Source organism: Myodes glareolus, chromosome 26 (genome assembly GCF_982192425.1).
Source record: "Myodes glareolus chromosome 26, mMyoGla1.1, whole genome shotgun sequence".
NCBI lineage: Eukaryota > Metazoa > Chordata > Mammalia > Rodentia > Cricetidae > Myodes > Myodes glareolus.
Genome location: NC_142051.1, coordinates 35,931,321 through 35,944,417, shown reverse-complemented (window position 1 = coordinate 35,944,417; position 13,097 = coordinate 35,931,321). Strand labels below are relative to the sequence as shown.

At 41.8% G+C, this 13,097-nt stretch overlaps 1 protein-coding gene across 2 annotated transcripts in view; it reads right to left on the bottom strand.

Moving 5' to 3' along the window:
* Positions 1–12,882, bottom strand: part of Metap2 (methionyl aminopeptidase 2) — a 28,428-nt gene extending 15,546 nt beyond the window's left edge. Inside the window, exons 1-4 of one of the 2 annotated variants that reach the window (XM_048418646.3) lie at positions 12,643–12,882; positions 10,789–10,890; positions 3,103–3,168; positions 2,503–2,605 (exon numbers count right to left, since the gene is read on the bottom strand). In XM_048418646.3, coding sequence (XP_048274603.1) covers positions 2,503–2,605; positions 3,103–3,168; positions 10,789–10,890; positions 12,643–12,793 — 422 coding nt within the window. In that variant the 5' untranslated portion in view covers positions 12,794–12,882. Of the gene's footprint in view, positions 1–2,502; positions 2,606–3,102; positions 3,169–10,788; positions 10,894–12,642 lie in introns of both variants that reach the window. The other variant, XM_048418645.3, reaches the window with a different exon arrangement.
* Between the last annotated feature and the right edge of the window lie 215 nt (positions 12,883–13,097).

Here is a 13,097-nt window from a genome sequence, read left to right as displayed (position 1 = left end):
AGATACTTGCCATCACGCTTTATGACCTGAGTTCAATCACCAGGAGCTATACCATGGAAGAAGAGAATCAATTTCCAGAAATTAATCTGACCCCCACACCAAGCCCTGGGATACAGGGCCCTGCCTTTCCTCTCCCCTTATCAATGCAAAACAAAAACAAAGAGTCAACAAGTAAAAGATGTTCAAAAGCACTAGCAGTGTAATTATTATTAACTAAAATATTGCTTAATTCTATAATCCCACTCTTGGGAAATTATTTCATAATAATAAAATTATCCGCACCATAAGATACACTACCTATTTACCCAAAACACATATTATAAAAAAATAATAGAGGCCAAAAAAATAGGAGACAAAGTAAATGCTCATCAATTAGAAAAATGAGAGACACTTAAACCACAGAATACTAAAGTCATTCAAAAGAATAACAGAGTTATTCTTCTAACTTGGAGGGACTTCCAAGAGTTAGTACTCATTGAGAAAGGTGAAAAAATGCTTATGATTTCATTTTTATAAAATAAATACCCGAAAACTCCCCTCCTATAAACACACACAACAGCACACATATGAGCATAGAAAAATATGGAAGGCTACCTGCTAGGTGGTTAACATGGGTCTGGAAGGAAGGGAAAGAAGAGGGAACAAGCAAAATAAAAAAATAATTAAAAGATTATATTTAAAAATAAATGTGATCATATCATATGTACTATGAGAGTTTATGTAATTAATGTAAATTCCATGTATTTATGACATTTTAAGGAAGGGATAGTAATAGATGAATTCAAAGAAAAGATATCTATGTTATAAAACTTCAGAATTTTCCAAATTCCCTAATAATACTCATATCTGGAAAAGAGGGAGGTGAAATTTTAATAACATTGTTCATTTCTATGTTTACAGGCCAATGAAGCAAGGCTACAGTAGAAGCTTTTTTAACCAATTATTGCAGGAATTGCACCAGGAATTGCACTCAGCAATGCTCTTGGTTCCTTCCTTAAGGCACACACAGCCAGCAGGCTCCTGTCCTGGCAGCAGCACTAATTTATACAGGGCTGACAATGCATCTGTTGTTTGTTTTGTCTGGGGCTCTGCGTCTACCAAGGGTCGCAGAGCAGACCTATGTGGGGTTCACTTTATGGAAGAGGTAATAAAAGGACAGGCATGAGTTACCTGCCTGTATCATAAAGCCAATTAAAGTGTTAGATGAGAGATTCAAATGTCTTGGTATGATCTCAGTTTCCATCTTCAGTCAGACCATGGGAAGAATTCTATGAGTTTCTGTGGACTGCCCGAAACACCCTACAGACCAAATACACATTTCAGGTGTATTTGTTCTCCAGCCTGCCAAGTTATCTATATTATTGTAATCTTACTATGCTACATAAAATAAATTATTTCTATAAACTACTCTGGAAAGTTTCGATTAAAAACAAATCATTAAGAATTTTTCTGTCTGAGGCTAGAGAGATGGTTCAGCAGATAAGAGCACTTGCTGCTGTTTGCAGAGGGCTTAGGTTCCACTCTTAGCACCCATACAGAGGCTCACAACCATCATCTGTAATTCTTCTGACTTCCACAAGCACCAGAATGCATGTGGTGCGTATACATATACGCAGGCAAAACACTCACACACAAAAAAGAAAATAAATACATCTTTGAAAAGGCTGTTTTCTTTTTTGTCAAATTAAGTACAGTAACTGTTAGGAACAAGCAGGATGGCAAAGCAGGAGAAGTACTTGCCATGGAACCCTAACATCTTAAGATCCATCTCTGGAACCCACATAATACGAAAGGAGACAGATGATTCCACAGCTTCCAGACACACACAATTTTCTTCATTTTAAAAGGAGGAAGTGTGGGAACGAGAAGACGGTTCAGTGGGTAAAATACTAAGTCTGAGGACCTGAATTCAGATCCCCAACACCCTAGGAAAAAAGCTCCATGCACTGAACGGTGTGTGCCTCTAAACCCCAGCGTTGCAGGCGGCACACAGGCAGACCCTAGAGGATCACTGGGCACCCACAGTAGCCAAAACAGTAACTTCTAGGTTCAATGAGAGACAGATACACACACAGCCCACACACTCCAACACACTCCGACCTGAACTGTAAATGTTTTCAGGGGAAAATGTCACACACAGCACACATCAACATCAGGTCTCTTCATTTTGCTCATCTTACCACAAACCCAAAATGAAATTAATAGATAAAGCATTATGAACATTTTATAGAAAAGAAACTGCAATCTAATGAAAATCCACCCTGAAAGACTAAGCGACTTGCCCTTACCTGGAAAGACACCTATCCTAAAATGCTCTTCTGATTAACCAACCTGTTACTGGTCCCAATTACTTTGGATAAAAAGGCTTCTACTGTATTTTCTTTGCAACAAGTCACAGACTTTTTAAAAAAAGTGTGAAGTACATTTCTGAGCAAAGCTAAATTGACTTTACTGCTAAGCTACAGTGGCCAGAGGCAAATGGGAAGCTAGTAGGATTCTTACCCATCTTGGGTGGGTGGGTATTCACACTCTTGTCCTTTGGGAAACACACCATTGGGATACAGGTCACATATTGGAACTGAGGGAGGGTCTGTCTGAACTTTTGCTGTGAGATACAAATATTCAGTTATACTATCTACAAAAACAGCGTAGCAGAACCATATCTGAAACAGCACAATATGCAAGCTATTAATAAAACTTCACCATATTCACACTTTAAATTATGGAACTTCTCATTAACCATTTATCCAAAATCTAGTCATTTCAAAGCTAGCAGACAGCCAAAAGCTGTGTTCTTCCTGCTGCTCTACAGTGGCATTGCTTCTACCACTCTTTGCAGAATTCCTTAATTCTACAAAGTATGTACACTTAAAATTATATAGATTTTAAGAACTCATCCCTAACTTATAATTAAAGGCAAATAACATACTAACATTCCTGATAACAACTTTAAAAATGCCAATAAGAGTGTTAAATGAAAATTACTAGTTTCACTAAACCCAAACTCTTGTCTATTTCCCTGACATGCACGACGATCCAGTAAGTTCTAGCTCTGCCCCACCCCCATGGTTAACAGCCCCACTGATCTAACAAGACACTAACGTCCTTTCTTCTTCTTCTTCTTTTTCTTCTTTTTCCCAGCTGCACCATCACCATCTCCATCTCCATCTGAGAAAAAATTTAAACATTCATTTAAACTGCAGAGAAATGAAGCAAGCAAGCACAAGAACAATGTGAATATCCACAAACGCACACAATGCCTCTTAACAACACTGATGTCAGTCAACACTCTTACAAGTTTCTTCCCAAGCTTCTAGAATTAGGCATTAGACATGACATTAAACACTAGCACCTCTTAATTTGAATTACTCTAATAACTGTTGAATAAAATACATATTTTCTAAATTAACTTTATTATGTGCACGTGTGAAAGTTCACGAGTATGTATGTATGCATATATGCATGTATGTATGTATGCCATATCCATGCTCAATACTTATGAAGGTCAGAGCCCCTGGGTCTGAAGATATAAGCAGTTATGAGCCACTCAATGTGTACCCTAAGAAACAAATTCTGATACTCTGCAAAAGCCACCTCTCCAGCCAGAATGAAAATATTTTTAAGACTAAATACTGTACCAACCTGCTTTGCATCACATACATGTACTTCACCAGACACATCTTTAATCCCAGCACTCAGGAGATAGGTATATCTCTGTGAATACCAGGCTAGTGTTTTATTTTAATTCTTTTATTTCAAATCCCCAAACCAGTCCTGTCAGGTAGAAAGAAATGCTGACCATACTTGCTTGACCAGTCCTCAGTGGTCAATGATGGAAGCAGACCAGAATAAATGGAAGCCGATTCTTATCTAGTGGGGAATACTGGGGTACAATGTTTTATAATGTCTGTTTTTCAAGAGTTATCGTAGAAAAAGAGTTCCGGATCAAATTGTATGCATAAATTAATATGCATATACAAATCCTGTAGGATCACAGGTTTCAGAGTCTCAAAAAGGCTAGATGCATTCATGCCAGTAATCGCAGCACAAGGAAGGCTGAGGTGAAATGTTTGTGAGTTTATGGCCAACTGGGTTACAATCTCAAAAAGAAAAAAACCAAAAACCAAAACCAACAATACTCAAAATGAGACTTAAGAACTATGTTACCAGGCTGGAGAGATGGCTCAGAGGTCAAGAGCACTGGCTACTCTTCCAGAGGACCTGGGTTCAATACCCAGCACCCATGTGGCAGCTCACACTGTCTGTAACTCCAGTTCCAGGGCTTCTGACTCCTTCACACGGACAGACATGAAGACAAAACACCAGTGAACATGAAATAAAAATAAATTATATATCAAAAAAACAAAAACAACAGCAACTATGTTACAAAATATCCAATTCTGCCCACAAATCACATCACTATAAAACAGGATCTAAACAAGATGCCCCCAGACAACTGTAAGCTAATGATCCAGTCATATGCTCACCATGTGATACAGTAAATGTTCCATCTAATGATACGACTTGATCAGCAATTTCAGATATCTATACCTACAAAACAATGTCAAGGGGCTAGAGAGAAGGCTCGGCGATTAAGAGCACTGGCTTCTCTTCCAGAGGAACTAAGTTCAGTTAAGTTCCCAGTTCCAGGGTATCTGTTGTCTGATGCCCTCTTTTGGACTCCGCAGGCACTATGCACACAAATGGTACACAGACATACAAGCAGGCAAAACACCCCCCCACACAAAATAACTGTTTTTTTAAGTTAATTGACCCATTTTTCTTTTTGAAGCATACCCCTTTAAATCCTGGATTCATAACAGAATCGTTGAAATTTTTTTATTACTACTCTATAATCTTCTAATTAATCACAAAAAATCATGATCAATGGCTTATAATGATTTCTTCTCTGTGGGCTTTATAAAAGACCATCAGACATGTGTTGTTAAACTGGCACAGTAACAATAAAGTGGTAATTACAGTCTACTAAAATTGCTTTTGGTTTATCTTTTTCTTTCACTTAAAAGAAAGAAACAATTTAAGAGGGAGGTTTTAATTTCTTATGTTCAATTACATGGCATTAGTCGGCCCATTACAGAGAGTACAGTAAACACATTAATATTGGTTGAAATGTCCAATATGAAAATATTGTAGAATATACAACTTTTGAAGTCCTTCAATTCATCATATGTAACACGTCATTCCATTAATTGTCAGGTATCAAGCAACAGAAGGCACAGGAGTAAGCAAGATAGCTTTTGTTTTTCATAGACAATGGTGTTTTTGCCTTCATGTATGTCTGTGTGATAGTGTGGAATCTCTTGGAACTGGAGTCACAGTTGTGAGCTGCCACATGGGTACCAGGAATCGAACCTGGGTCCTCTGGAAGAGCAGTCAGTGTTCTTAACCACTGAACCACCTCTCCAGCCTTGTAAGATAGTTAGTTTTGCTCGAGTATCCGGCTTCAAACATTAACCTAAAGCAAAAACTTCAAGATGCATAAGCAATTTTAAAGATAACTAAAAATCTTCCCAGCTGTGTGAACTTGGATGTTATTTAACTTCTTTCTACAGGGACTTCTAAAACTTTAAATGGGATAATAAAACTGTCCTCCTTTGAATAAGAAAGTCTTTCTTTGATCTTCTAGCATCACTGGGAAGCTAAGTGCTTTAACTCAAAGTGCCACATGGGACCAGTACAAAATAATACTCAAACTTAGCTGGTAACAGGAGGCTAGGGCCAGATCTGAATATTGATATATGTTGATGGGTTTAACCATTTTAACAGACTGAAATTCCTAACAGACAAAGACTATTTCATCATTAATACCACACCCAATTCAGGGTTAATTGTTGAATTGATAACTGATGCCCATATGTAAAAACAGAACTTCAGGAGCTAGCTAAGAGATGTACCTAACTCAGGTTAGCAGAGTACACTTTCTCAGAATGAACTTATATCAAGCTAAGCACAGAGAAGGGTCAGACAGGAGGATGAGAAGTTCTAGGTCATCCATAGCTACATAGCACGCTTGAGGCCAGCCTGGGCTAGAAGAGATCATGGCTCAGAAAAATTAATTCAATCTTCACATTATTGAGAAAGTACAAAAGAAGAAAGTTAGATGTAGCATTAAAACTCTGAAAAAGAAACTCTTCATGGTCTCAAAGACAGTGGTTTAATTTATGGTGAGAACACAAAAAGCACCAGCTATACAAGGACATAAATTCAATGTCGTCAAAATTTAACTGTACTGTAAACGATCCCATCAGCAAAATGGAGAAGTCACCACAAAGGAGAAAACACTTGTAAAGTACACCCAGGCATCCAGGACATCCAGAGCACAATTACAGCTCAGTGACAGGAATCAAAGCCGACCACAAGCAGAGCAGTAAGATCATGACAACGTGCTCACATCACTGTGGACCTGCCAACTACAATGACTAAACCACACACTTATTACAGAGGCTGTAATTTAAAAGCTGACAGTTATCAATTTCTTACACAAATACTAACAATGGAGCACTCACTGCTGACATGAATGACACGCTTAGAAAAACAGTTTGGTCTCTTTCTTTAAGACAGACCATGTCACTCTGACTATCCTGAAATTTACTTTGTAGACCAGACTGGCCTTGAACTCCCAGAGATCTGACTACGTATAGGCATGTCACAGCACCTGGTTTGACAGTTTCTTATGAAGCACAGCATTATGTGGTACATGCAAATGAGGTAGCTTCCAAAGGGAAACAGCACCAAATGGCCTTTCTAGTATCTCATATGAAATACACATATGCATGTGACCAGGATCCTACTCCTAGATATTTGCCCAGAAAAATGAAATCACATCTACACAAAGACATGTCTATAGACAAAAAGCAACAGTCTTCAATGAATAAACTGACAAGCAAAATCTGGAATATTACTTAGCAATAAAAATGCATTAATACTTCCTAAAAAGGAACATAACTGATGACTGTCAAACTTACTAAGTAGGGGCTAAGAATATGTTCCATTAGGTAAGTTTGTTGCACAAGGGTAAGGACCTGAGTTCAAATTCCCAGCACCCATTTAAAAGTTAGGCATAGCTATAAGTGCTCATAACCCCAGCATTGTTGAATTGATAGGCAGATCAAGGGTACCCAGCAAACCTAGCTAAAGAAGAGGGTGTCAGGTTCCATGAGAGACCCCAACTCAAGGCAAAGAGGCAGAGTGAGAGATAAAGACACCCACTGTCCTCCTCTGGCCTCCACAACCACACCATACACAGACACACACGATAGCAAGTAAAGTAAGACAACAACAACAACAAAAAGTTGACTATGAATGACTGCATTCATGATATTTCAGGAAAGACAACACTGTATGGGGAAACAGACTAGAGATGCCAAGGGTAAAGGTCTAGAGCTAAAGAACCAGACACTAACGGATGCCATGCAAATGTTCTGTGCAGGTGAGAACAGTAATGAAATCAGGCCACAGGCCAGAGAGATGACTAAGGGGGTAGAGGTGCCTGCCACCAACTAGATGTTTTCAGTTTAATCCCCCAAACCCACAGGGTAGAAGAGAGAATCTAGCCTGCAAATTGTCTCTGACCAACACACACATGCACACACAGTTTTAAAAATATAAATAGCCTACATATATTTTATATTTTTGATGTGACCATGGTTACACAATTGCATTTTTCTACACCCACCAATCTACATACTTAAAAGAATTAAACATTATTCTGGACAACTTGCTGGTTTCTAAACCCAACTTAAAACGGCAGTGATGACCTCCTATGAGTATGCCTCTCAGAAAGGCTCTCCTCTCCAGACGGAGGAGGACGCATAAGAAAAAGCACTGGTGCAGAGCACCAGTTCCCACTTCAAGGACATGAAGTGCAGAGGCTGCTGCTACAGTTTCCAGGGTCTTTAGCCAAGCACAATGCTAGTCTTGTGTGTCAACTGCCCTGTGGCCCTGTCAGCCTACAGAAGGAAAAGCAAAGCTTACAGAAGACCGCTCCTGCTGGAGGATGCGGAACTGAGAGGACCTGACTCAAGTGGGAACCCTCCCAATAAACATGCTCTGGATGAAACGCAAATACTGAGAGGAGCCAGGAAGGACAATGGACACCTGCGACACCAGCACTCCAGAGGCTGAGGCAGGAAGATCTTGAGGTCAAAGTCAACCTGGCCCACACAAGATCTGTCTCAAATAGAAGGAAAAAAATGACTGCATAAATTACCTCTGGCACAATGACAGATGGTTACAGGATCAACTTCTTACACTGGTACTCAACAATTTCAAGTTCCCCACACCTAAAACCAAATTCATTATCTTCTTTCTTGTCTGCAACCACCTTTGCTCAGTTTCTAAGAAGCTCTATCCCTGACTTCAGCATTTCGATCAGCGGTACAATATCCTGCCACCCAACTCCAACCCCTGAAATGTACCAATGCCTAGCCCCTTGCTCCATTAAACTCTTCCTTCCATCCCTGTCTACAACAGCCATTATTACATGCATGGCCAATTGCTGAGTGTCCTCAAAAATGATCTTACCTGCTCTGTGTCTCCCCAGGCTCTCTCATTTGCACTGTTCACCATGCTTCAAAACTTTCTCAAAGAAATTCCTACTCAAATAAATGGTCTTTTCCATTTGAACTCTTTGGTTTTTCTTTCCTCTTCTTCTGGAGACAGGGCCTCACTATGTAGTCCAGGCTGGCCTCTAAAGAGATCTGCCTGGCTCTGCCTTCCAAGACCCACCAACGCCATGCTCCACTTGGATTGAATCAAGTCCCAAATGCTTCCAGCAAGACCTCCTTCATTCAGCTACTCCAAAATTCCACCTCCACATTCCAAACCTAATTTGCACTGAACTGTAACATGCACACCAAAGTGTCTTCACCTCTAGGTTTTGTCTCTCAACCACACCAACCAGTTCTTTAACTTTATTTATTTTTATCTTATGTGCATTGGTATTTTGCCTGCATGCATATGTGAGGATGCCAGCCAGATCCCTAGGAACTGAAAGCACAGACAGGTGTGAGCTGCCGTTTGGGTGCTGGGCATTGAACCCAGGTCCTCTAGAAGAACAGTCAATGTTCTTAATCACTGAGCCATCTCACCGGCCCCACCAGTTTTTCTTTAAAAGGTTATTTCTGAAATCTCTGTTTTTCCCACCCCCTTCAAAGATTATTCTTAACAACAGAGAGACCAGCCATGGTGTCTGTACCTATATTACCAAATCGTGGGAAACAGAGGCAGGTGAAAGGAGTCTGCCTTACTTTTAGTGGGCAAAGGCACTTGCTGCCAAACCTAATGACCTGAGCTGGAACCCAGGGACTCACATGGTAGAAAAGGAGAAAGGACTGATTCAGGCTGTACTTGGACCTCTCTCTATATGTGCATCATGGGCATGCAGGCATACACAAAATAATTAACGGAAAAAAAATAATAATTAACGGTAATTTAAAAAAACACAAGTAATGTTGATTCTGGCAGTCAATTAGAAAAGAAATTCATTCAAATTAAGAGAAAACTACCAATCTAGCAATGTACAAAAGTCTCCTTTCAAAGTCAACAAGAGTCAGGCAACTTGACATGTGAAAAGGAACAAAGCACACTTCAAGAACACATGTGCTTCCCACAGCAGCCCACTGTGTTACCTGTGATCTGCAATCCTTTTCTTGTTCAAAGCTCAAAACACAGCTATAAACTGAAGCAAGATAGAACAGAGATTCGCTTAAGGAAGAAGAAAAGGTAACAGCTTCTTGAAGGCAGTGAACCCATCTTTCTAGAGGCAAAACTACCTTATCCAGCTCGTAGTTGAAGCACAGCCGTAGGTTACAGTCCTTAAGGTTGAGCAGCTGAAGCTGGCAGTAGACAACCAAAAATCCAAAGAGTGGGAAAGCCCCATTTACTCCTGTGCCAAAACAGGATGGAAAATAGTAATGGCTTTCCTAATCTCTCATCCACTGTTTTACCGACAGCATCAACTACTAGAATTCTGGCAACTTCTGTCTTGAAAGAAATCTTACAGTAGCAATATACCCTTGGGTTTAGAAACACGCCAGTATGTGTATCTGAGAATGATAAAAGCCAACTTTGGTGTGGACAAGAGAAGAGGCAGACTTTGAACAAAAGGCTGGACTTCAAATGTTGGTACTATTTTACATAGTAACCGTGCCATATAACCACCACACCCGCACACGTGTACTTCAGCTGGTTCTGTGAGATTAAAAAGAGAAGGCACATGAAAGTATCCTAGATAGCACACAGTAGCCGTTCAGTAACCATTACAATAAACAGCCTCTAATTTTATCATGCTTACCCAGTACTTGGCCTACTACCAAGTACACATCTAAAAGTCAAAATCTTGCTATCTGAGCAGATATTCAACATAGCCAAGGAACCCTTTCCTAATAAAAACCCTTTCCTTTCTATCTGTGACATTAATTAAACTTTAACAAGTCCAATGCTAGACAATTACTAGATGGCTACATACGCATATTTTCCTAAATTAATGTCCTACTTTTCAGGGCTGGAGAGATGGCTCAGCAGCTGAGACTTGATGCTCTTACAGAGGATCGGGTTTGGTTCCTAGCACACACACCAGGCAGCTCAGAACCACCTATAACTCCAGGTCCCCGTATCCAACACACCACTGTGGCTTCTTAAGGTACCAGCATGAATGTGGTGCACGTACACACAGGCACACAACAGACACACAGAATGAAAATATCCTCTGAAAACAGAATGCCACGTTGTCTGTCTTTTCCAACCAAAGAGCAAATGGACTGTTACCTTCATCATCATCATCTCTCTCTTTCTCATCCAATGCTTGTCTTTCCAACTGTCCTGCTACCTCGTCCACTGAGGCGGCTTCTTTATCAGGTTCTTGTTGCACTGCTGTTCAAACAAAATATGACAAATCAAATGTAATAAAGGACTTTTCCACACCTGAATATATTCTCATGATCCTACACAGCTCACAAATCCTTTCACAATAAGCAGCACAGGAAATAAAACAAAAACATTAATATTAATATAATTTATTAAACCATGGGGAAAAAAAACTTCCAGACCTAAGTAGTACTGTCCATTCAATCCATTCTAGAAAAGTCTCTATCACACATGCTAGCACCCTACAGGATAAATGAAAACGTAAGTTGATCCCTATTCTTATTCAGTTTAACCTTTAAGGATGCTTAAGAATTAGATGACAATAGATATTTTAATTACTAAACAGATATTTAGAATAGGCAATGCATGCTGAAGGTCTTAGGAGGAGGATTTATTACACACCAGCTGGGCAAAAATCAAAATAAATAGGAAAAGGCAGTCCAACATTAAAATACCAAGTTTTTAAACATCTGAGCACAGCTGAAGTAATTACAATTCAGCTGTAGTAGCAATATGTGTACATAAATAAATACACTCTAGCACGTTCTGGTTACTGAAGGAGGGTTCCCATTGAGAGAGACAAGTGTCAAACAATATTGGGAGGTGGCAGCCAGATCTCTGTGAACTGGGGATCGTTCCTGTCTACTGGTGGACGGGCGGAGTTCCAGAACAGCCAGGGCTGCACAGCGAAACCCTGTCTCAAAAAACTAAAGACAGTCAGGCAGTGGTGCCTAAGTCCTAAAATCCCAGCACTCAGAAGGAAAAGGCAGGCAGACGGTGGTTATGAGTTCGAGGTCAGCCTGGAATACAGAGCGAGTTCCAAGGCTCTACACACACACACACACACACACACACACACACACACACACACGAGAGAGAGAGAAAGAGAGAGAGAAAACCTGTCTCAAAAACAAACCCTAAAAACCATGAGTACAACAACTCTTCCGCTCCCATCCAACCACCAAATTTCAGAAATGTGGCTAAGTCCTCTCCAACTCCTTTTAATTCAAACCCCATTTTTTTTCTCTCATTCCTTATCTGATGAAATCTGAAATACGAACAGGTGAAAACAGTTTTGTACTGAAATGACGGAGTTTGTGGAATCATAAACTTCTCACGATAAAACACCTTGCTAGTTAACACGGTCCAACCGTAAGCAGGCAGCTATTGTCCTCGAACACGCTGCGAGAGCGAGCCCGTGAAAATCAGCACCAGCACCTCTGTCAGTAACACGAGCTGTCCGCGAGGGCACACGCTCCTAAGACACACACCCCAAATCTGCAGTCCACAGCTAAAGCCCCTAGCGGAAAGGCGGATGAGGTGTGAGGAGGACTCACAGTCCCGGCAACATGCTCGACTACCCCCACCCTCACCCGCGACGAAAATAGGTAGGTCCAGCCACCAGGCCGCAACCGGGGACAGCAGGGATTTCTGAGGAGGCGCCCAAACCGCGTGGAAGATGGTGGAGCTGAAGCCTGTGCGCGTTTCAGTTCCGCGGCACGGGCTGCGTGGGAGCCGAGTGCGCGCTCCGTGACCCAGGCGCTGCCACTCTCATCCCCGCCACACGAGCACACACCCCATCCCCGAGAACCCGCGGCACAGGAAGCCGGCCATGCTACTCCTCCGTGGCCTGGGGATTAACGAAGGCCATGGTTCCGGGTTCCCGGCGCTCGGCCACCCGTGTCGGGCCCAAGCCAAGTCGTTCGGCCATTCCTGGCAGGGACCGCGAAAAAAAAAAAAACATGACTCCTTTACCTGACACGGCCCCTTTGCCCTTCTTCTTCTTCCGCCTCTTCTTCTTGGCAGCTTCCTCGGCCGTGCTGGAGGCTCCCTCCTCCCGGTCGTCTGGATCGAGGTCACCATTCAGGTGGCTCCCGAAGGACGCGGCCTCCTCCGCGCCCGCCATGTTGCCCGAGAGAGAGAGCGACGGAGTGAGAGCGAGTGGCAAGGACCCGCTCCGTCTTCACCCACCGCCGCCAGCGACGCCGGAAGTCGCTCTCGATGGTCGGGACGCGGGGGATGCTGGGACGGCGGAGGACTCCCGCCGCACGCGGCCGTAGCGCCCGCCCCATCGTCTGGTCCTCAGCCTAGGGCATCCCCGGTGCGCATCTTCCGGGCTTGCGAGGGCGTCTTCACTGCACAGTGCCCCCGAGCTGCTAGGGATACGACGAATTTAACGTTCCCGGTTTTAAAAAAATCCTACAGGAAGC